Below are 25829 nucleotides of genomic sequence, written 5' to 3'. Positions count from 1 at the left end.
CGCGGGCAGTCTATGTCAGGAGGGAGCACATGTGGTTTAAAAAAAAAGAAAGATTTCATTTATTCCACAGATGACTGCATGATCTGTGCAATGTGAAAAAAATCCATCACAGAATTTTGAATAGATTGTATAAATTCTTGTGACTTTCAAGGAAACTGAATTTAGAATCACATCAGTGCATTCTTCTAATTTCCCTAATCCAATTATGACATGTGATTTGGGAACATTTTAACACTTCAAAAGGTTTCTCTGATTATAGGTCAGTCCAGCACGAAAACTATATAAAGTAAGATTAACAAAGAGACACACAGACACCAAAACCAACAGAAACTACTCCCTAAAAAACTTGTACATTCATATCAATCTTACCTGAAAAGGAATGTCCTCCTGCAAATTTGATGGATCGCTCACAAGCTCAGCCCCAACCTTACGCGTGCTGTTCTCGTGGTAGGTCCCGTTCAGAGCCACATAGAAGTCCACGGGTATCGGTGTGGTGGTGAACCTCCTCATTCTGTTGACCATGACTGACCGGCAGTAGTCAAAGACGTTCAGATAGGATGCGGACACTCTGTGGTATCGTGAGAGGCCGAGCACCTCGTTTGCATACTCGGACAACGCATCTCTGATGTCCTGATTAATGGCGCAGAAGAGCGACCACCGGGTGCTCAGGCGAAGCTGGATGTATGCGGAGAGGTGGTAGGAAGCATTGGGTGTCACCATTGCCGGGGTCGGGAGTGTAAATAGAGATGGAGGATGAGGAGGCGTTGGTGTCATGGTCTCCTCAGTTGTTGGTTGGACTTGAGTTGTGGTTGCCATGGTAACAGTTGTCTGATGCCTTGGTGTCTGTGTTGTACGGTGCTGAACAGTTGACGTCCTCTGTTGTTGCTGTGTCGTTGTCACGCCTGGAGTTGTTGGTGTCGGTGAAGTCCGAGACTGGGTTGTTGATGTGGTTGTAACAGAGGTTGTTATTACTGTGTGTGGCTCAGTTGTGTTAGGGGTGGTGGGTCTTATTGTCAGATCTTTAGTGGTTTGAATTGCTCCTGCAGTGGTTGGGTAAGTTGTCTCCAGTGGTGTTTCAGTTGGCTCGACTACCTCACCTGTTTGGTTGGTGGTGATTTCAACAGCTTCTGCCCATGTGGTAGGTTCAACTGAAGTGACATCACCTGTCTGGTTTGTTGTTCCTACAACTGGTTCAACCCACGTTGTTGCCTCTGTCTCATTTGTTGTAACTGTTGGCAATGGGTGTGTTGCCAACTCTTGTGTCGTGGCTGGAACGGTTGAGTTTGCAGTAGGTACGCCACCTGTGACAGGCAAACTGATACTGCCTGGCAAAGTACTCTGCGGTGCTGAGTGTGTTGCATATGTTGTATTTGATGTTATCTGAGTGGTGTGCACATTCTGCTGTGTGGTCAAATTGTGGGTTGTTTCATCGACTGGAGTAAGGGTAGATATTTGAGTTGTTCCAGCACCTAGGGTAGTCCTTCCATGAGATGCAGTATGCACATTTGACGTTGCAGCTTGTGCTGCTGGAGTGGTAAATAGCAGGCTTGGTTCTGTAGACAGCTGTGCAGTTGAAGGTGCAGAATGCACTGTTGGTGTTGCAGACTGGCCTGTTGTCATTGCAAATGCACTTGTAGCAGCTTTGAGAGTTGTTCGAGGAAATACTTGTGTCTGGTCGATTAATGGCGTTGTGTTGACCAGGTTGGCTGGGAACGGTGATGTCCCATTCTGGTCAGAAGTCACAGGCCTGAATGCACTGGTCACTGGCTTTGCTTCATGGTCTTGTCTTGCCGGTGAGCTGGGAGTAACAGGATTTTCCTTGGACTGACCAGGCTCAACCTGGGGTGCCGAGGATACCACTTGATGGCCAGGATCGTGGAGTACATTGGGTGCGTCTGTTGCCAGGAGGAGTCCTAAGATGCATTAGAGAGGAAGAACAAGGCAGAAAGAGGGGTCAGCACATCACCAACAGGTATCTGAGATCATCGAATGTTGCACAACAATACAGAACATATTGCTATATATCTCAACCCCTCGAGAATGTGGTCAAAGCATGTTGACATTTTCCATAAATTGCTCTGAAAACATGATATTATATGCAATTCTGTGGATTGAGTATAAAGAATCTTCTGGAAATCCCCCTTTTTTTTTTTCTTTTGAAGTACATGAAAAAAATTCATGCATTCAAAACCTTTAAAAAAGGTTAATATAAAAGGCAATCTTTCTTTATGAATATATACATAAATTGGGTGGTTAAACTGTTTTACTCTACATGTTTCTCATGATAACAAAAGAAGGTTATGTCATCTCTACCTCACTAGGAAGAGTCATTCTTACTGTAGCTGGGGCCCGTTGCATAAAAGTTACAATTATGGTAACTTTGCCATCAAGTTCCATGGAATTCTTGATTTTGATTGGCTGTTGAGTATTGTTACCATCATAGGTAGTTACCATTGGATGGCAAAGTTACCATAATTGTAACTTTTCTGCAATGGGCCCTTGGTGTAGTAGTTGGCTTCTTATAATAAACCTTTATGTGCATATGCTCAGCTCAACACTGGCTAATAGTGCAAGCATCATGCAAAACATGACTATGTAAGAGTAAGCTTAAAGTCCTTTTTCAAAGGGACAATCTTAAGCACGGTACCAAAGCCCTGCCTAGATGTAGATCTAAAGCAGGCCCACTTTTAGGATACCAGTGAAACAGGATATGATTATTGACTATTTTTTCTCCTCCTTTTTTTTTTGGGGGGGGGGGGGGGGAGGGGAGGATAGATAGCTGGGGTAGACATGTGCTTATACATTAACTTGAATTTAGATAGCATCCTATGTCATTTGTAAACAACCTCTTGATGAAGTGTCTATATGATTTGCAAACATTACCTCATGCTCAAAACAACTCTTGGCTTGTCTGCCACAGTTACAAATGATGTGTTAGTTTTCATGCACACTACATTGCATTTTTATCTTATTTTCTAGGTGAAAAATTACAAGTTTGAGTTTAATGGTGGCTCCAACACCCTACCCACATCTTTCTGCCTGATCCAATAATAAATCAATATACGACAGGGCAAGGCAGTTTACTAGCAACCCTTTGTGTTTTTTAAGTGCTGATTAGCACAGAAAACCTCATAGAGTTGTACACCCAGTTTGAAGTCCCTGGCATAGAGTAGGTTAACTTTGGGAATGAGAGAGCAGAAAGCATTTAAAGCAGCTGCATGGTAAATCAAATGATTATCTCCCAATTCCAGCTGTACAGTCCACTTTAATCTCAGTATGTTGAAGAGCATGTGCCAACTGTCAATGTTGTTATCATGTATGAAAATTAACTAATAAAGATCACAACACTCTATTGGTGGGGGTCTTTGGCTCCTATCCCTGATTAAAATTAGTGGTGATTAGATATCTTTCATTAAGGATATTTGAATAAACCTGTGCAATGAGAAATGATACCATTTATTACAGAACATTCTCATTAGAGTCCATTTTTTTTCTTGGGGTGGGGGCAATATCTTGTATTGCAGATTGTCACAACATGGAACATATTAATTAGACAATGCATGAAGGGCATGTGAATATATTTCTGACTATGTCACGGCAGTTTCAGACAGATCAATTCATATCTGATGAGTTGCCAAGAAAGTAAGGTACTGCCAAGAATACTGACTGTAAACAAACATGTCTGTGGCTAAAAATTCATGCCATCCAAAAAAGAAAAAGAAAAAAAAGAACACGCAATGTATTCTAAGCTTCAGATTTCGACGTTCGAGTGATAATGTGCATCATACATTTTATATACTATCAAGAGGAAAAGAAAATTGAGTAAAAGTTTAACAAACATTAATTTTACTTTATTTTGTTCTCTTCATGACTTAATTCCAATTCCAATTCCAAATATAAATATAGACAGATTTGAGTATATCTGCAGGGGTTGCACTTAACTTTTTTTTAAAGTAGCCAAACGGACTACTTAGAATCAATTTTGACACTGAAGCAATATTTTGGCTAGCCAGACGGACTAGTAACGTCAGAATTTTATGATTTTTAGCCAGTCCGACACGATTTTTGGGTGGCCAATGGCCAGCGGACCATCGCCAATTTCGAACCCTGATCTGGTAACTTTAATTATGATTATATGCAAAATTCACACAGTATACATTAGATTTTCAAATTTTTGTGACCATTATTTGATATAGACATACATGTCTATATCAAATAATGGTCACACAAAATACATTTATGACATATTATGTTAATACATATATATGGATTAACATAATGTCATTAAGTGTATTTTGTGTGAATATTTAACTGAAGAGAATGACATTGACAAATGAAACAGGTAACATAAACAAAACTTAACATTAAGAGTTGGTGTCGGGTGACCAAATTAATGTTTCAATAGCCTGATCAGACAAATAAGATTCATAATGGATTGTTATGTTGCCTTTATATCAAGCAACTACATATCTTTTTTGGGGGTCACCAACATTTCAGATTTAAAGATCTTAGTGGCCAGAACAGGTCACCTGACAAAAAAAAGTTGGTTTGAGGTCCTGACATATTATAATATTTATATAGAGAGAGATCCATATGAACATAATATGTTAGACCTATATTTGATACATATACTGTACTTACGACGATGTAAAGCAAATTAAAAAAAAGACCCCTTTCCAGTAATATCACTAAGAGTTAGTGGATATCATGACACATCACATAACACTGGCTTTCTGCTGCTGCATTCTCCCCTCCCCTCCCTTCTCTTTCTCATATTATTCATACAGCACACTGCACCATATCTTTACTCTTCTGTCATCATTTTTTCCCTCACAGTTTGCTCTAAAAAACTGTCTTCGGAACAACCGTTGCATGAGTCATCATATCTTCCCCTGCTAAGAAAGTCCAAGTTCCTCTTCGAGAGCTGGAATGCTTCTCGGCGTTTGCCGATAGACATCTATCGCGAAAGCCAAGTTCTTTGATTACGATTAGTAATACACTTTTTTTCTCCCTCTTATTTGGAGGGGTGTTAACGTTGTGTCTCAATTTCTCTGATGGGGGAGGGGGGAAAGCAGGAAATTCTCTAGCACCCTAACTGGAGCTGAAAAAAGGCAAGGGGGGAGTGTCTAAGTGGTGCATGGTTTCTTGTCGAAGTCCTTCTCTTCCCTGCCAGCGCTATCTGATATGACGCAACTCTAACCTCGCCTTGGCATAGATCACCCCGATGGACAAAGCTTGCTCGATGATGTCTCTCTCCTCGATCAGACGGATGGATGACAGGGGAGATAACTCACTATCATACAACTGCGATTATGCCAAGCAATGTTTCGACAGAATTATTGTAATTCGGTTGGACCGATCACAACTTCCTGTTATACTCGACTTCTTAATTCACACAGAGGGCACACAGGCAAAGTTTATCTTTAGAAAGCAGTGATTGCCAAAGGAATAGAACAAAACAATTAAATACTCTGCAGCATAATTTTGAATTTTTCCACTTTTTTAATAATTTTTAATGATTACTAAATGACAATTTTAGAGTGAGTAGAGCTCCATATAGTAGTTTTGGAAAGTGCAAAGTCATATCAATTGTTTTACAGGCAGTGTGGTTCAACATTCACGATTCAAAACTTATCCACTTGATAGGTTTATAAGAGTAAACAAAAGATAATACATAACTTCATTTTGTATGTAGTATGTACACTATTCAGAGCCAATATCCCTCTATACTAGACATGTATTCTGAAACATTCTGAGTTCTCTCTTCTAAGCCATGATTTCTATGACATTTGGTTTTTTCTTTTACACTACACTTGCACTACACTTGGCTTGGGAAATCATCATACTTAAATACGCCATAATTGCTACAGGGCTTGCAGCCTGTATGTTATGATCATGTACCTATATCATTGTACTGCCACTCCACAAGGCAAGGTGAAGAAAACATATATTTTGCAATCAATATAAAATATGTTCAGATTTATGGTATGTGTGGAAATGTATGTGGATTATATGCTCATTGCATATCCATATAGTTTTGGACAATGAGTAAAATGATATAGCAAATCCTTCCTCCCTCAACCCCTCCCTCTCCCCCTCTCCCCCCCCCCCCCCCCCCCCCAACCATTTGCTGCAACTCATTTGTTGGCTCTGTATCACATATTGTGACAGCCTGAATGCTGGCTAACTTGGCCTGCTGCATGGTGAAGGCAGTGTGCATGGTTACCAGGTTGTGGTCTGCTAGTAGTCATTCCACTCAGCACTGTTGTGGGGTTCACTAGGGAACATTAATATTGATAATAAGGGTCTTTCAGAAGCAGGAGGGCATATAGGCAGCAAGATATTATAGGGATTCAACCTCATAGCTGCCTTGTTCTGTGTTGTGTGTTCATTATGCGAAGCTTCCTCTCAAAGTACTAGGAATTTTGTGGCTCTGAGTGAGACCACCATGCCTTTTAAGAAGGCAGAATAAATAAATAAATCATGCCTTCTTTAAATGTATATGTTAATCCGGCTAGCATTTAGCAAAAGTAGTCCAGCTTCATTAATTAGCTGATGAAAAGATGTTTTTTGTTTGTGTTTGTGCAAAGAAATTCCTGCATGTCTTGGTGGGTTTAGGGCTCATTGCTACAACCTGAACAATCTCATAGGGCAATCACTTGTGCAAAGGTTTTGTAAAGAGCCTTGCAAAGACAACATGATCAAATTGTGAGAGAATCCTCACAACCGCAAAGTTGATGATATCATTTGAGCTCGGGACAGCACGTCACGGTGTCACTGTGTCATTCAGGTTTGGCTCGTTGCAGAAAAAAAATTATCAGCCTTTCATATCTCCAGTAACTGTGAGCAGCAGGGTTTTAAGGGAAACATCACTTCAAAGACTTTCAAATGTCAGAAAAAAGAGGAGAACAAATCTGTTTAAGATAACTGGACTGAAATAAGGAATTTTGACATTTATTACCAGGGAATTTTCTTTTGTTTTGTCTCTCTCTCTCTCTTTTAGGGGGGGGGGGGGGTGGTGGTAAGAATATTGCTACCTGCATGTCACAATCACATAACACAAATTCACAAGTATATTTACAAAAATTGTGTTTTTTGCCACTGATTCAGCATGTATACCCCTTCTCTCTAGTTACAGAGTCATTATTGTTCAATCATTAAAAACTATAGCATGCACTGACAGAGACTCCAACTCTCCTGTTTTCGACGGGAGATCTCCTGCCGAAACCCCATTTTTGCAAAATCTCCCGTTCTCCCGTTTGAAATTTGAATTCTCCCGCCCTGGCTCTGTGTCTCCCGATGGAAAGGATTTCTTACTTATTGCTATCGTATGTTGAAAAAATAGCCTTATAGATAGCACCAGAGAACATCTAGAACCCTAGGAACTTCGCGCTTTGCACACATCAACTTAGAGTCTCCCGTTTGCGAGGGGTTTCGGGCGGGAGAATCTCCAGATCAGAAGGTGCTTGGGGTTGGAGTCTCTGCATTGATGTGAATGGCATTTGTAAGGCTTTTCATAAAATGCAAATTATTGTTTGTACGCAAAAAGAAGAATAGTTGAGGATTGACTGATAACATCATTAAATCATAAAAAATTAAATTCATACAAGTGTCTGTGGCTGATTTAATCTGTTCTGGAAAATCATTTAAGAATGCTAAAGATATATAAATTTTTGCTCATTTCCTTTAATTCTTATGAAACTTTCCATTTTTGATATGTATTGATATCGTCAATGGCACAGATCAACAGGTTGCAATGGGCTTGGAGTTGAACAGATATGTGCACTACTGTAATGGGGACAGAATTATATCTGAGAAAGAGAGAGAGAGAGAGAGATAGAGGGAGAGAGAAAGAAATGGAGAAATGGAGTTGTAAAGAGATGAAGCAATTCACAATTAAAATGCATAGGAATCATTTGAAACGATGAAATAACATACTTTTGCTCTTTTTGTCTAATTCATATGAAACTATCAATATTTTGGTTAATGATTATTATTATTACTATTTTCATTTTTTTCATTATCTTTATCATCACACTTTATAAATTCATTGAAGACTACTTGTCCAGGTAGTGGCTTTTCTCTTCAAACTGTTTCCACATGCACCCTTTTTGTCCCCAGATAAAGACTCTATCTGAAAGGGTTAAAGGACAAGTTCACCTTCATAAACATACGGATTGAGAAAATGCAACAATATTAGTAGAACACATCAGTGAAAGTTTGAGGAAAATTGGACAATCGATGCAGAAGTTATGAATTTTTTAAATTTTTGTGTTGGAACCGCTGGATGAGGAGACTACTACAGCTTGTGAGTCATATGCGTACAACAGTATAAAGAAAATGTAAAAGAAAATTCAACATATTTTCACTTTTTTCGCATAATAAAAGAGCACTTGACTTGCCTCTTTCTAAAGGCAGGGGGAATAATATTACCCATAACATTTGTCGGTAACGAGTCAGGGGAATGTGTACTTTTTTCAAAAGATGGAATTTTGTGAAATTCTCTTTATATTTTCCTTATATTGTTGTACGCATGTGACATCTAAGTTATTCATACACCGCAGTAGTCTTCTCATCCAGCGGGTACTGCACAAAAACTTCAAAAATTCATAACTTTTGAACGGATTGTCTGATTTTCCTCAAACTTTCAATGATGTGTTCTACTAATATTGCTACATTCTCTCAATCCTTATGTTTATGAAGGTGAACTTGTCCTTTAAGAGGTTGGCATGTACGCCTTGGCTGACAAATAGTAGAGTTCTTACTTTTCCCCTGTGCCAAGCCCATATTTATTGTCTCACACCCTAACCTAGATATCAGCCTAGCAGGATTTTAAACCTATACCCTCCCATCTGACGTCTGAGCGATGTGTGTAGAGATAGCAGTCATTATCAGGGTCAACGACATGAGTTATATCTTGATTCTCCTAACAGACCTGCAAACTGGGTGGAAATAGTGCAACATTGGTTAAATCCTTGTAGAGATGTGGAACTTGTCTTGATAAGCTTCAATTAGGATTTCTTGATGTAAAACTTACAAAAACTGCCACGTGATTTGTTTTTGTTTTCACATATAATATAGGAGATGAAGAACAGGGGTAATTCCAAAGAATGTATCTTGACATACGGTAATTAATAGAGTTAGATTTTCTCTTTGAGCAAATATGTGTGCCGAACATATTTACAATATCTCCAAAAAAAGGATAACAATCACTCTGAGGATTTTTATATATCTAGGTGAGGTACTTTATAACATGGAAAGTATTTAAAATAATTCAATTCCTGTAGTGAAATTCCAAAAGCAGATAAATAAAACACAAACATGCACTGAGGGATTATTTATTGGAAAGAGTATCTCGCAATTTCACAAACCTTAAGTAGGCTCCTTGCAAAATTTGCAAAAGTTTCATGCACATTAAAAACTCTGGTTGTACAGTATATCCTGAACCCTCAAACACTGCAAGGAATTTGGAGTAAACTAAGAGCACATATTCCTCATTTGTTGGCAGATCACAACATCTAAATCAAAATTCAAGACAGGATTACTCTAATTACAAGTTTCCTCATGATCAGATTATATCAAATAATCATAGAAATGGAGAGAGCTTAAGAAGAGAGGCATTAAAGTCAGCTATCAACATGCTACTACTCTTGCACAGCAATCTAGAGCTGCTGTCGAAAGAACAGCAAAGTCATGCTGTATAGAAAACGTCAGTGAATATTATAACCCACCATGTGGAATATCAAATTGTACAGTGGAAAGTCAAAGTCTCATTTTCACTGTGAGATAAGGAAATTGGGAAGGAAGTTTCTGCCAAAGTGAGGGAAAAAAGTAAATAACCTAAATGAGATGAAAGTTGATCAAAACACTATCCCTGCCTGTACTCAACTTATCAACAAAGTATGTGAATGGTAACATAATAATGTATTACTTCCCTTTCTTGCATGAAAAGTTGGTATCACTTTGGTACAAATGGCTTTGGTATTCATATGATGAGCAAATCTCAAGAACATGACTAAATCTTTGGATTCTTTCTGGAAAAAAAGTTTGATGAATCCTTCCTCCTCATGATCCTCATGCAAAGTTCATAAAATTTGCCTCCCCCCCCCCAAAAAAAAAAAAAAATAAAAAGAAGAAAATGTTGATAAAGATTATGCCTGCTAAAAACTTTTTCCATTGTATATTGAAAAGGACTTATCAATCTGGAAAAGCTGCAAACAATCTTGTGGAGAACAACAGACTGCAACGCAATCTTTCGGCTTCAAAAAATTGTCTTGTCTTGCTTAAATATCTGATTTGATTTCACACTTCCTTCCTCGCGATTTGCAGAACCCCCCCCCCCCCCCCCCCCCCCCCCGGCTTGTATCATTGGGTGCCACATGGAGATAAAATATTACCTATCAGTTTCCTCAAGTATCCTCCACTTGGAAAAAGGAAGCCACATTTTTTTTTTTTCTTCTTCTTTTAGTGGAAAAAAAAGCATTCACTTTCTCGAAAAGGATATCCTCCCAAAAATTACAGGATGTGGTTACAACATGTTGTAAATTTCATTCTGGACATCTAATATGATGAAAGTAAACATTTAGCTCCTGAAATGCTACTAATATCTAGAGACAGACTAGTGATATATACACTGAACACATTTGGGTTTAATATGAAGACAAAGGAATGCAAATCCTTTCCTTTCATACTAGTGACTTACTTACTCCATACTTTTCATCTATTCCATACTTTTCATCTATCTGGCAAGTTGTGTCATGTTGTTGTGTTTCTTCTGTTTTGTCCCGTCCTGTCGTATATCATATTTGTCACAAGTGTTTGTAAATAAGTAATTCACAAGTTTTATGAGTGGTTCACAATCTACAAGCTTTGCTTTTTAGTGTACCTCTCTATTCTTTCTTCCTTTTTTTTTCAACTGAAGCATGACTTTGTATTATTATTTTTTTTTGCCAGTATGCGCTCTTATGTTTATTGATACCATTTATTAATTGCAAAGGCAAATGTTCTTTGTTTATGATGTAAAACCTGATTTATCTAGTGTTATGTTTTTGTTGAAAAAGAAGAAAGAAGAAGAATGAAAATAAATGAATGAAAAATGAACGACTTGCAAATTACACTTTTGGGTTTAATACAAACACTATGACCTCAATCATTCTAAAAAAAATCAGTCCATTTTGAAGAAAGTTCCAAGGTGCATTCATTATCTATTTCATTTTTTCCTTCAATGAATTAATATGGTTCACTTCTGAATTTGAGCAGTCATTTTACTCTGCAACAGTGATTACTAGCTGTAGTTACTGAAGTGTGTGGCAGAAAAACTGATCCATATCTAGTATGCAAATAATGTTGTATGGCTAATTTCTAATATAATTTGTCATAAAAGTTAAGGAACAGAGAATGGTATATTGACAACTCTCATTATAGTGAATATGATACAAATTACTTGGACATAAAAAAGAAAATATGAATATTGTGATCAATATAATAATAATAATAACAATGCATACATACATACAATTTCTATAGCGCCATTCTCCACTTTAATTAAATGCTCAAGGCGCTTTAAATCAAAGCAAAAAGACTGAAGATACAAGCACAACACCGTAATAGAAGAAGATGAAGAAGCAGAAAAAAAAGGACATGAAAGTCTGTCTTCAAAATGCACTGCTAAACAAATAGGATTTTAAATTACTTCTAAATGATGTTATGGAACTTGAGTTTTTCAGCTCATGTGGAAGTGAATTCCACAGTGTTAGTCCAGCATGAGCGAAAGCTCGTTCCCCTCAAGATTTCCTAGAAAACGGAATATGTAATATACATGAATACACCTACTATTCAAAATTGTCCTTTTAAAGAATAGTTAAACTAATATTAAATAAATCATAGTATAACTGTTTGTCTGAGACAGATAGTTCTGGTATTATAAATGATTGAAGAGTTAGAGAGTGCTGTATAGCTTAAAATATTCACATTTAGGAGACACATTCATTCAAAAAAAATGAGATATGAAAATAAGCAATTTTATAATTTTTATTTATATTATTAATGGGGGACTAACTATACTTGCCCCTTAATTAGGAATGAATACAACAAAGTTTAAGGGTACATTTTCATCTATCTCCTCCCACATCTTCCTCCTCCTCCTCTTCCGTTTTCCTCTTCCGTTTTCCTCTATTTAATCCTTTCCTTCTCTAATCTTCTGCTTCCTCTCCCCGCCTCTTCAGCTGCCTCATTTCTGCTTGACTCGTTCATTTAACATCACCACTTAAAAAGAAATAATGGCATAACTCTTCATCCCTTCATCTTCACTCCCTCATTTTTCAAAAAAATAATTGATTCCAAGTCGACAATTTAGCCTTGACAGACGAAGACTGTACGTGTAGAGCTGTAAGTAGCAACTTATAACAGGTGAACAATTCCATACCTTCTGCTTTGTATAATATACCCGGTGGTACTACGCGATAGTATCTAAACTGATTCACCCTAGAGCCATGTTCAGCACAAGTAATGGTATTTCATGCAGTGTGAATTTGCCAATTACTCCCTCATTATGTGACCATGACAATGACCTACAAAATGATTATAGAAGCTCACAAAGATCAACACAGTGCCAAAACTGTTGGGAGATGGGTACAGCTGCAGCAGCCATCCAATAACAGACGAACGCCTCTGCTCTGGGGATACGATTGACCTCGTTTGTGAAGTCATGGATTCAATAATGAATTACATTACTTTATAGTAAGCTGAAGATTAATGTCGCGTACATAATAACAATAAATCCACTCACCAATTAAATGAAGAAAACAGAACAACCATAAGGCACGCACATGTCCAGGCTTAGTGGCCATTGTTGCAAGATACACAGTAGACCTTTTCTAGGAAAGAGCCACCTGCGGGAAGGAGGTTGTTGCTCATTCTTGTCCGAATCATCACACGAGACAACTCGCTCGCCTCTCGGATCCGTTTCGCGGTTTCACTTGAAGAGCGCGCTCCGTTGGTCGACAGCCCCAGTGGAAACACTAGCCGAAAGTCAAGGGGTCAAGGGGCGTAAACCGAGCGCTCCATAAACCACCAGCTGGCTCAGCTGGCAAAACTCGCTGAGCTATTCGGCTTCTCCGTTACACTTACAGCACTGAAGATGTTTTTGCGGAGCCCGTGGCCAAATGGAGGCAAGATGAATGTCAAATAGGTTAACTTAGGCCAAACCTTTCAACAATATAATGCTTCAACAGACTTAAATCCGGGACGAGAAGGCAATAGCACGGGCCTTCTTTACCACCCGTTACTTCTGTCTCTACACAAGCGGCAAGCAGCAAGCAACCTTGCTTGTCGACTGAAATCCTTCCACCACCCCCGGTGGTTTGTTTACATTCCATGTGCTCCGCTAGTCAGGCAGCAGCCTGCAGTTAAGTGTGACATTGGCATGATAATCTGTGTTGGTTATCTAGTGATTCAGGTGACAGAGGTCGCATGATGCGTGACACAGCTGGTAAACTGTGCAATACTGATTTAACTTCCATCATTCCATATCATAACCAAGAATGGGTATACTTTTGAAAAAGGGACTATACTGCCCTCCCACGAAGCTATATGATTAAAACTACTCATCTGCATGCCTATCTAGTAATATGGGATCCACCTAACTCTCTCTCTCTCTACTTGCTATTATCTATCTATCTTTCTATCTATCTATCTATCTATCTGCCTATGTATCAATCTATCATTATATCTAGGTGTATATATATCTCTGGCTCTCTACCTGTCTATCTATCCACTTATATAAATCCCTCAATCTTTCTATGAATGTATGTGTATGTGCGTATCGTGTGTATCTATCTATCTATCTATCTATCTATCTGTCTGTCTGTCTCTATCTATCTATCTATCTATCTATCTATCTATCTATATGTCTATTCATCTATGATTTTATATCTATCTATCCGAGCAAATATAATTAAGTCACACGAATTAACTTCTCAACTGCCCCATATATCGTTCTTCCCGCACGGGAATAAAAAGTCTCTAAGTCGACATGATGTATTTTGCATTTGATCTGATTCTTCTTCTTCTTCTTTTTTCTTATCTCTAGGGTGTTTCACCTTCATTGCACCGTCTGCTGGTAACCTGTAACTGTTTACCTTGATTACCAAGGAAGTGGATTGTATGCCTTCCAGTTGTACGGATTCAGCGGGATTTGAAGCTGAAGTCGGAGTACCTTCAATAACTTTTTCCCCACATAACAAACCAAATGAGGGCGCTCTTTTCCTTCGATTTCAGGGAACATCAGCACGTTATCAACAAACTCTAAGTTGGCGAGAGTATGAACCATTCCATTCCATTCTTCCCGTCACACTTAACGTCGAAATCAAAGAACGTGATTAGAATTGATTAAAAAAAGAACAAAATCAAAGCAAAACAAAACTCGTAGAAAAGGATTGAGCCATCGAGTATGTCATGGTGAAGGAACTCAATGACAAGTGTAGGAACTCAATAGGATAGTATACCAAAGCTTATCGGATTACCGCGGAAGTAATCTTGAAACACGCTAAATATATTGGTGTACAATAATTATTATTTTGTCACATGGTCTGTATCAATTAAGGACCTGAGCTTTTGTTTGTTTGATGCTTTTCTCGTTTGGAAAGAGTGACCGAAATGCAATCTTTACTTATCTCTTTTTCAAATATGCCTTTCTTGAGACTTGTTTTATCGCGGTCGAAGTATGGCAAAAGCTTATCTTAGATAATAAAAACAAGAACTTTCATCGTCTCCCTGCTTTTGCAATGCAGAGGTGTGAAAGCAGGACAATTCATTACATAGAGGAATACTTTTGCTCACCCCCCCCCCCCCCCTCCGGCCTGTATCATGTGTGAAACAAAAGTGCAGAAAGTCTAAGACAAACAAGTAAATAAAGCTTATGGACATCATAATAATACACGATATTTCTAATGATTCTAATAAATTCTTTGTTGCTGTCACATTTCCACTGACTTTACTACGTGACTTAAGAACAGCAATTAACACAGCGCACTATATACAGTAAATAAACTGCTTTATCCCATGTAATTTTATGTCCAATTCATTCTATTTTGTATACAATCACTTTATATACCCCGAAGAACGTTATCCTTCAAATGTCCTTTGGTCCTAGCTTTTCAGGTGACACAACATTGTCTCCTGCGACAATTTCTGCGGTGTTATTTTCGCCACTGGAACTTGCAAGGAGTTGGATTAGAGTTATGTGGGTTTTCGGTTTAGTTTGATGTGAGGATTAGGATTAGGGGGACGGGGTTATGTTTATTGGTAGAATTTATGTTTGTCTAGTGTGCAGATATTTCATTATAGGAGCAATTATTGTCGCCGGAGCATAATGCCATGGAACCATCTTTTCAACATGTTTGATGTACAGAGCACTTTGTCTGCTATAAATGTGATCATGGATCAATTCTAAGCACGAACATGGGGAATTAAAAGCAAAGTAAAATACAGTACTGTATATAGCAGAAAAAATGCCGGATAGCGCGCATGGGGACATTTGGCGGGATTCGAACCCGCACCTTGAAACGATTCATTTCATTTCAGAGATTACCAAGTCTCGAGTAAAGAGCGATGTATCCATGCTGCTCCGCCGGCAAAACAAGAGGGTTTTAGGAGTACTTAAACATGATACGAAACTTATCGGTTCACAGTTCACAGTTATTATCTGGAGATAAAGGTCGATCATTGCAGACCCTTTTCTTGAAATTGACTTGTAATCGCGGCATTTGTTTGTATATTAATTTCCATCTGTGCTGGATAGCCCATATTCAGCTATCCAGTCTAAAAAAAACTGGAAAGGTCTTTCATGAAAACTATGCAGTATGTATGAATAGGTACATATCGGAATGTGGTCCAGGCCCACAGGTTAATGTGTATTCTTGTCAACCGAATTAATAAAAACAATTCACGCAGCACTTTGATATTAGTGTGTATCACCAGTTACTCCTTGGCTATTTAAAACCACTCTTCTAACTGAAATCAATAAATCCCTGACAAGCGTAAAATCTGCGGTTCTATTAGGGGTCTTGCAGACCTTTGCTAAATGTGAACTGGCTTATAATTATTTGCAAATGTATGTCGATATGGTGTAATGGCATGATTGTGCTTGCGCTTGTATGAGCATGTAAGAAAGAGAAACGATCCCACTGTGACGAGTAGGTACAAAGTTCAGGAATATTACCGACAGCCTGAACCGGCAAAATGTAAAATGCCTGGAAACAGGTAGATATCGTCTGGGAGCATGATACATATCAGAACATTTCTGTAAAACCTATCACATTCAGAAAGTGTGCCATTTAATCGCTAGTGTGGGCTTTGTTCATTAGTCGTAATACAATGTCCTTCATCGTATGAAGTTGTTCAAGCTGTTAGCTTTTGCCGCGAATTTACCATGTGCATATACCATAGCGTCTGCTCTTTAGGCACCCAATATTGGTCAGGTGACTAAGGGAATCATCTTCGGCACTTCAGCATATACAGGATAGCCTCTGAGATGATGTATCCCCATTAATAGAGGTCTAAACAAATTCTGTCTCGTTCTCTCTCTGTATTTATCTATTTACCCATTTCTCTCTCTCTCTCTCTCTCTCTCTCTCTCTCTCTATATATATATATATATATATATATATATATATATATATATACACATAAATCTCTGTCTGTCCATCTACTAGTATCTTGTATCTATCTTTTTATCTTTTTATATTTCTGTTATAGATCTACATGTTTATGTTTACATGTTTATGTCTATCTATGTGTATGTGTGTATGTATGTATGTATGTATGTATGTATGTATGTATCTACTATCTATCTATCCATCCATCCATCTATTTATATATCTATATAGGGGCCCTACATAATGCATGTATAATTATATTGCTTCATACTTTCTTTGTATTTTTCGCAAACTCTGATACAAACGTGATAAAACAAAGTGATTTCACTTGTCTCAAGGGGTTTGTTATGAGAAGACTTCATTATATTGGAAAAATTGGGCGAAACAGGAAAATAATGCAAGATTCTCATGGAGGGGGGGGGGTATAAGAAATTGCTTTCAGAGGGATCTGTTCTTTTTTTTTTCATGAAACGTTCTTCACAACCGTGGCCTAAGGCGCCATTTCATGTCTGTGACTGTGAATTGTGAGACTACCTGCATGCCGATTCATGTGCAATATGTTTTCTTTTGTATTCTTGAACTAACTACATCTGTACATTGTACCCGATTGCCATGCACTCTGAATTCACAGTGAGAAGAAAAAGAGTGATTGTTTACAATATTTCTCGGCTCATAAACTTTCATCTTCCTTTTACAAATTCAATATAATAGCTACAATATCTACGCCATCCATTATGAAGGTTTTCTTTGCTATTTTTTTCTTGCTCATTTATTGTCTCAAATGCACACACACAAACAAACACACCCTCACACGTTATGTTCACACACACATACACCCACACACCAACCCACCCACACACACACACACACTAGAGCAGATATCTAAAACCTTCCGGTCGATGTACACCCTCTTCTAGATAACTCGCCTTTTAATGTCGCAATGATCAGAGTCAGTAGCTAGTTTAGAACCACATGAAAATTGTCTACATGCATGCTGCCTTGGTCGGTAGCATGTTATTGTTCACACACCCAGATTTTGTGCATTCGTACATGTTTCTTTGTGCAACTGAAGAAAATCCCTAGATGAAAGAATGAATACAAATTGACATGTTCAATAGGAGATGAGATGCTTGAACCCTATTGTATATTGCAAAATCATTTCTGTACTCAGTGAGGTGTTCATAAACATGTATCAGAACATGAACTCATTCATTGTATGCTGGAGTTCGAGTATAATGAATATTCATTGCAGACTTTTCATCACCATCAAACTGTGTGCAGCCACCTTATTGAACAATGACATCTCAATCCATCACACACAACAAGAAATGTGACTATCTGTGGCAAGCTTTTAATGTGGTACATGATCAGCTTTATCTAAGTACATGTTAGCAGCTCATCGGACAAAACGTGTCACGTCTACAATGAATTTTACATAATGACATATGACTAGTATTATCTGTTAACATAAAATATTGATATACATCTATTTACAAAATGAATTCCTGTGACACATCATGCAGACAGAATAAAATGTAAAGGCCCTGTCACACTTTTCCAGGTTAAACTACAGTTGAACCTCTCGTATCCGGACAAGTTGGGACCGAGGCTCATCCGGATAAGGGATTTGGCCGGATACGGGAGACTCAATGCTTTATACATGTACATATACATACACATGTACTGATGTAGCCCATTGTAGTACCACATGTAGTAATGTGTATACTGCAACCTTTTCATTGTTACACTCAGTAACAGATCCCAAAATAGAGGTTCGTGTTTGCAAGAATGAAATCATTTTCTTTTATAAATTCTTGGGATGATTTACCTAAATAATTATTAAGAAATGTATCAAGTATATGTAATTCATGTGTGTTTGTGTAGGAGTTCTCAAGGAGTTGGGAATCCCCATTTCCTCCCGTAATTATTTTTTAAAAAAAATCACGGCGAGATTGCGTCCGTATAATAGAGAGATCCGGATAAAGGGAGGCCGGATAAGAGAGGTTCAACTGTATGCGGGCTTGCTGCGAGCAGGGATTTTCCAGCATGCAGGAGAATTTTCTGCAAGATGAACAAGGATGTTGGCGAGTTCCCTACTTGCATCTTACTGCTAGAGGCGTGCTATTTACCTGCTACTTGCATGTATTCTGTGTAACCAGCGCGAGAGCTTTGAAAGCGATCCATTTTCAGCTTCAAAAAATTTTTTCTTCGCAAGCCGCACGCAAGGCTTGCCCGGAAAGGTGTGACAGGGCGTTAAAGATTATGCTGCTTATAAATTTTTATGTGGTCACAACAGGTATTTCATAAATGAAATTTTCTACACACACATACACATATAGAATTCCTGTTAGCAGATGGTAAATTCCTCCAGATAAAGATATATGCATGGATTTTAGAGCTATAGTCAACCTTGCCTAAGCTGAATCCAAAGCAATGGCAGAAAATCCTCTGACTTACGTGAATTTTGACCTTCACAATACATTACAGCTGCCAGGGAATACAATATTTCTTTGACTTAATCAACTTTTTTACCTGTATGGGTTGTTAACTTAGGCAAGGTTGCATGTATATTTTGTATTTATATTTTGTTCCTTTTTGAGCATTCGCAATGAACAGCTAATACACTGTAAAAATTGAAGTCTGATATTTAAGAATCATTTCTCTTCATCAACATACAATTGCAGAAATAAACCCTAATCAACGTCTCATGCCCATCAGCCTACTTGAGTTGGAAAGAAGAAAAAACTTCTTCCTACTACGCATCAGCTTAAACCCCCAGCCCCTAACACGTTCCAAAGGGAAAATATTCTCAATTTCTTGTGAGGCCAGAGTTGTGTCTATAATGTTGTCCTTTAGTTGGTCGAAGAAGTGCTTCTCTCACACGATGTTTCACAGGATGCAAATGATGCAGCGTCAATACTCGTCTGGCTGCCGGATCTTGTGGGCACCTCGTACTTTGTCATGATCTGATCCCACTGCACAAACTGCTGGGAGAGGAGAGTGATCTGCCAAAAGGAATCATGTCAAGGACGAAAACTCAGCTGGGAATACACAGTACAGTGGACTCCCGTTATAATGAAGACCTCAGAACCGACAGTTTTCTTTCGTTATATCAGAATTTTGTTATAACCGAACAAATAAACAATGAAAAAACACAGAACAGATAATGATGCGGCCTGAATTTTTACTTCGTTGTAACCGGAATTTCATTATAAGCATGTTTGTTATAGTGGGAGTGCACTGTACATGACACTAAGTCTACTCAAACGTTCACCCCCTACTGTTTTTTGTTTGCCAACTGGCACATGTAATGGAGCGCCTTCTTCACCATATTGACACAGATGTCTGGACACCATGGTAACTGTTAATGAATACAGATTAGCTTGTAAATTGCCCTAATCCCTACTGTGTTATCATGGCCTTCCTGTTGGACTGAGGCACATTGCTACACATGAGTGTCAGCTTGATAAAGTGCAACTCGGTCAAGTCTAGATTGATTGCTGAATTCTGATGAAAAGACACGATATGAATTTTAAAAAAAATAATCAATATTCTATCTTCCTCAGTGTGAATGTCTATAGAGTCAAATCTGTGGTAATTGCTAATGAGATGGCTTGATTTGAATAGAAACTTTTGGTGAAGTTATACTGTAATCACTTTGCTGGATATGGATTAGTTGTTGCTAATAATTGTTGTTAAAACAGCAACTTCTCACAGAGACAGCTAATCAGGAGGCAGGATACTTCTCATTACCATGGCATTTGCCACTCTGGCAAAAGTTGCTATTAAAACTGTATCATAATAACATTTCTATGATATGGAGCCCAGGAGCGGATAGGACAAGTTTTTAGCACGGCACAGGAATACAAGAAACCGCAGGATAAACTACTTTAATGCTACTTCATGTCTTTGATCTAAAGAAAAGGAAGAAATAAAGACAGGTATGTAGTAAAACACAAACAATAAGTAACATGTAATTCATTACATTTTACTCAATGTCTCCACAGGTACAGCAATAAATATAGAGAAGCCATAATAACTGGTACATATAGGTACTTGGTACATTTCTCAGTGGTCTACGAGCTAGGCAAATAGAAATACAGATTGAAATCAGCCGAGGGTCGTGTCATAGCTTGATATAAGCAAGAAAGGATACAATGGTGTTGTAGGAATCAAGCAGTTTCCGTGCTTCCTCCCCAAGCTCCTGAGATCGCTCCTGGGGAAAAATGAGATTACATGTTAAAAGTGAGGCTCTGGAAGCTGAGCACAATGTGAGTACAATATAATTCTGCACCTAATATCCAGCTTTTACCCAATTACGTTTCTTTCCAGTCATTAACCTCTTCTAATCTCATTAGCAGCTGCATGAAATTACTTCTCTCAAAGCACATGTTTTGGGTAAAAATATTCTACTCCAGCACATCATAGGGACCTCTTGCTTATCTACCTTTCGTTCCCTTCACAACGCAGGCATCTTGGGCAAACTAAACAGGTGTAGCACATCAAATTGTTTGAAACAACAACAAAAACAACACCACAATGCCAGTTCCAATAAAAAAAAAGTCTCGACGGAAGAATTTCATGAATTTGAACAATTCCGCAGTACCCGCTGCATGCTATAAGGATTGGAACCAGCACTTGCTGTTGTTTGGAAGCGCGGTGGTCTAGTGGAGATGATGCCTGTCCGGAGATCAGGAGGCCGTACATTGTAGGTTCGAATCCTGCTCGAGTATGTACACTCATGATTTCTTTTATCATGTCCACTACTAAAACACTGATCAATTCAGTGCTTATTTACATTGCTGTAGGGCAATTTGTCAATCAGGTGAAAAAAAAAATCTTGATGGAATAATTTCATACATTTGAGAACTACAATGCCTATAAACAGACTACCCATGGTACAGCTATTAATCATCAAAGAGCACAAATATCTTCCTCTACTCTGTGGCCCATACTACCAAACCATTGGATAATCACTGTGTACAAATTTCAAGGCATTTATGACAAGTATTGTGACAATTTTTTTTCTCCCTTTGTAAGAGCCAATAAAAATGAATGTCAAGTGAACTCTTGATTCCAAAGGACTTCTAAGAGGAAATAACAATTGAACAACTATTGTGAAGAAAACAAACTAAAATATCATGACTCATGTTGATACAAATATACAGTCAATCTCATCTAAAGTTGAATCCAAAGAGCGGAGAAAATCTGCCGACTTGCATGAATTTTGTCTAAGACATAGATAATAGAATCAGCACTTTTTCATCCATCAAGGGCTAAATCTTTCTGCGACATAGCCAATTTTTTGAATTGTGAGAGGTCGACTTTGGCGAGGTTGACTGTATTTGAGAAATGAACTGTGTCATTCTCAAGGCAGATCTCACCTGCTGTTCAACTTGAAGAGTGGCTAAAGGAATGAGTTTGTCTGACATGCCTGGCACAGCTACAAGCAAAGAAAAAAAGAAAAGAAGAGATATTAAAACTTCTCAGACACGTAAGCTTTAAAGAGGAGCATGAAATCCATTCTATTAGGACACCTCTAACCAGCTCACACAATCAATGGAGGATCAAGGGGGGAGTGCACTGGGCGCGGGGGGGGGGGGGGGGGGGGGGGGGGGGGGGCATGTGCACCCCCTTTAATTTTTGCAAAGGCACCCCTCTTCATGGAATTCCTGGATCTGCCCCTGCACAATCCATTTGACTTTGTTACTAACACAGGATTCAGTACACCACATTATATAAAAAAAAAGTCCAGTAGATCATACGGTGGTTAGTTTGTTGGTGGCATTACCCGAGAATTCTAAAACTTGTGCCACCTTGGATTAGCTGCATTGAGTGTCCTACATATTTAAATCACCTTTCACCACTTTGAAATTAATTTCATATTTGCCACAAATACTACATTTAAAATGGGCTTATCACAGCTGACAGAACCAGCTCAGTATTTATCAATTGGGTAAGGCTGTAGAGATACATGTATATGCATGCATGTGAGTGAGCAGTCATCATAGACAGGCCTGACTATATATTTTTATACATAATAACTATGTACAAACCGATGTGACTGTACATACGTGTGTGTACGAGTGTATATCTAGTTCTCCTACATTTGTGTATGGGCTTAGAAATGGACTCAGTCAAAACAGATAATACCCGTGAAGAATTTCTTTTGGCAACACCATCCATGCCATTAGTTTTGTTATCACATACTAGGCAAAAGTAAACTCACAAGCATAACACTTACCATTTACATGCTCACTATCAAGGACAGAGGAGAGTTCTTTGACCTTTTCGAGAAGAGCTGCTTGCGCTGTTAACTGTTCTTCCTCTGCATCCAAAACAACAAGTAGAACAAAACACCTTCACTTGCACGAGGGCAAAAAACACGACAAAACAGCATAAATATGAATGTCCAAAATCTGTCCAAAATTGTGTTAACATTCTCTTGAATTTGATCTGATTCACTCACTGTTCCTGAAAGAATTCTGCATGGACCAGTGTCTTCATGATTACATCAGATTACATATATGTAGATAGTCATCTAGAATGAATAAGAGATAACTTTTACTGGACAAAGTCTGGAGGTTACTGTAACTGGCTACACAGTGTCTTTCAACAGTTTATACTATTCTATGTGAACAACAAACTTTGAATTGACACACACCGTATTTGCATCTGTGTAATAAAACAAAAAGGTACAGTGTCCTGTCAAAAGCGTCCTTTGTAATGCTGTCCTTACATTCTGGACATCTGTAAATTGTTCATGATGTGTGTCAAAAGAGGGGGAAAAAATTATCTCAATTTGTTTTTTTATAAACCTGATAAAAGGCGTCGTGGCTGAGTAGATAAGAGCGCTCATTTGTGAACGACATGAGCGTGGTATGGTTCGTGGACTCGAGCCCATGCCAAGCCCGACACGTTTGCCCTTCAGCAAGGCGCTTTATCCACATTGCTGCTCTCCACCCAGGAGTATAAATGGGTACCTGGTAGGATGAGATTTAGCTTCTGTTGGTTGATCAGCATGTTTGCGCCTGTAAAATGGCTGCGACTGGCTGGAATGCTCCCCAGGGAGTGGAGAGTGAGCACATTCAGTGCTGGTTGGAAATAATGTATCCAGAGACCAGGGTAATAATAGTCATGTAAAGTGCATTGAGATACTTAACAAGTGTGAAATGCACGATATAAATACCAGCTATCATTATTATTACTAAAATTGGCTGTGTGCTGACCTGCTAAGATGATGTCTGCTTTTGCCTCACTGCCCAATGACAATTTGTTAGACAGCTCCGGATCCAGGTAATTATTCAGCTCTTCCACTGTCATTGAGGAGAGATGACAAAACAAAAACAAAACAAACAAATTTACAATGCATTACTGAATTGAACATCTGCTGTGACAGTTAACCTTATTTCAAAGTTCTCTCTGAATGAGCTTCACCCATTCTCCCACAAATGTTCATACAGATTGCGTAATTGTAAACATAGAGAGGGAGCTTCGATTTGTTTGCTACAACAAACCTTATAGGGGTAATATACATGTATGCAGATAGTCAAAATATTCAGCATGGATGCGCATAGCATGTGTGAAGTCCTCCCGTTTTCCAGAGAACTTTGTAATATTGATCTTTTGAATGAGACATCATTACAAAGACTTTAACATCTGATTCATTACGCTTGAAACCTGAAGGGTGTAAAGCAGGTATTTCTATTACTTACATCTTTTCCAGAGTGCTTGAGTCTTTTCTTTCCCAGTTGTTAGACTTGTGACCTTCTGCTTGACACTGTGTACATTGTCAACAACCTGTTAGTACGGGAAAGATAACATAGAGAATGGGGGTAAACATTACAGTTATGCTTGGGAGTTTAGGGGTTCACATGAATTAAAGGCCTTTCATCCCTCCTTTACACCTGTGCATGCCAATGTACATCTCTCACCTACATATATTTCTCAACTTGACGCATTTAATGAATTCATCAATTCATTGTGACTACAAACACTTACACTTCAAACTCACATGATAATGTAAGAATAAAAACAATAAAGGGTGCTAGATAACATTTTTTTTTCCACTCGACTTGCCCAGTTGGACAAGCAGATTTTCAAATTTTTGCAGAACATTTTCCCAAACATGAATTTTACTTGCCTGAAAAGAAAGTTCAAAACTGTAACTTGCAAGAAAATGATAAAAGAAAACCTTGTTTGTAAGTCGAGGGCTTGATAAAATAATCATTTGAATAAACAGCACACATTGATTCACACACTTCACAACATTGGAGTTACAAAGTTGGCCTGGTTTGATCAAGTGGCTGTGTCTTGGAAAGATGCTGAAATGAGATTAAATGTAAATCACACAAAGTATGCTGGGCTGGGGTAGCTGGGGGAGGTAATTCCAGAGTAATTTTACTGAGTAGAACTCTAAAGAAGTGTTTCGACTTCCACCAGCTACCAGTCCACTTTTCCAGGGAAAAAGGATTCTCTTCTGTGAATGCTTAATGAAGTTATGGTGTTTACTGTTGATGAGCACTGAAACACAGCTGTGGTGGGGCCTATTTCACGAGTATGCCGAACTTAGATCTTACAGAACTATTCAGGCTGAGGGCTTAAATCTAGTTTATGACCGTGAGTTATGAATAAACGGAAAAATTACATAGGAACCAACGTAGACCATACGCGGACGTCAACTTTACACAAATACGAGTACGTGGGACTAACGTTCCATTGATTATCTTCGCAGCTGGAACGAAGTGGATTTTATTTGTCATTCGTTATCCATAAATCCTTGAGTGACAACAAGTAGCTACTCACTGATCCTTCTATGCCATTTTGTCCGTCTTCTCCAAATATTCTGTTCTCAATTGCCGCTATTCTCTGCTCCAAAAGCTCAAGGATTCCAGCCATTTTCTCTCGTTCCTCTTAGATTCTTAAACTGCGCTGAAATGATAGCACGCCCTCAATCGATCAGCAACAGCCGCATTATTTTCATTATTCTCCTACCAAATCCACGTCCACTGAACTCGAAATTTATGTCGAACTCTACCAGTGCTTACAATAGGCTACACCTACAAAATACAACTTTGTTGTAATTCAGACCTGCGGGCTCTCAAATTTATGAAACGAAGGAAATACAGGTAATCTAGAAGCTAAAATGGTGGAAAAATCTGCATATTGGGCTCA

At 38.4% G+C, this 25829-nt stretch overlaps 2 protein-coding genes across 2 annotated transcripts in view; both read right to left on the bottom strand.

The window, feature by feature from the left end:
* Positions 1-12995, bottom strand: part of LOC139732537 (uncharacterized) — a 30415-nt gene extending 17420 nt beyond the window's left edge. Inside the window, exons 1-2 of the mRNA XM_071643392.1 lie at positions 12788-12995; positions 370-1913 (exon numbers count right to left, since the gene is read on the bottom strand). Of these exons, the coding sequence (XP_071499493.1) occupies positions 370-1913; positions 12788-12848 (1605 nt within the window). The 5' untranslated portion in view covers positions 12849-12995. The remainder of the gene's footprint in view (positions 1-369; positions 1914-12787) is intronic.
* A 6573-nt stretch (positions 12996-19568) lies between these two features.
* Positions 19569-25582, bottom strand: LOC139732535 (dynactin subunit 3-like). Its single transcript, XM_071643390.1, is given in 8 exon segments — positions 19569-19603; positions 19606-19660; positions 20812-20871; positions 22040-22098; positions 22900-22983; positions 23885-23971; positions 24371-24455; positions 25461-25582. Coding segments are annotated over 8 exon segments (558 nt in total). The 5' UTR covers positions 25554-25582.
* Positions 25583-25829: the final 247 nt, after the last annotated feature.

This window comes from Diadema antillarum, unplaced genomic scaffold, assembly GCF_040938485.1.
Source record: "Diadema antillarum isolate AM-2024a unplaced genomic scaffold, OU_Dant_1.0 seq00000430_RagTag, whole genome shotgun sequence".
NCBI classification, from domain to species: domain Eukaryota; kingdom Metazoa; phylum Echinodermata; class Echinoidea; order Diadematoida; family Diadematidae; genus Diadema; species Diadema antillarum.
Note: the sequence above shows the minus strand (reverse complement) of the source record. Positions and strands in the feature narration are given on the sequence as shown.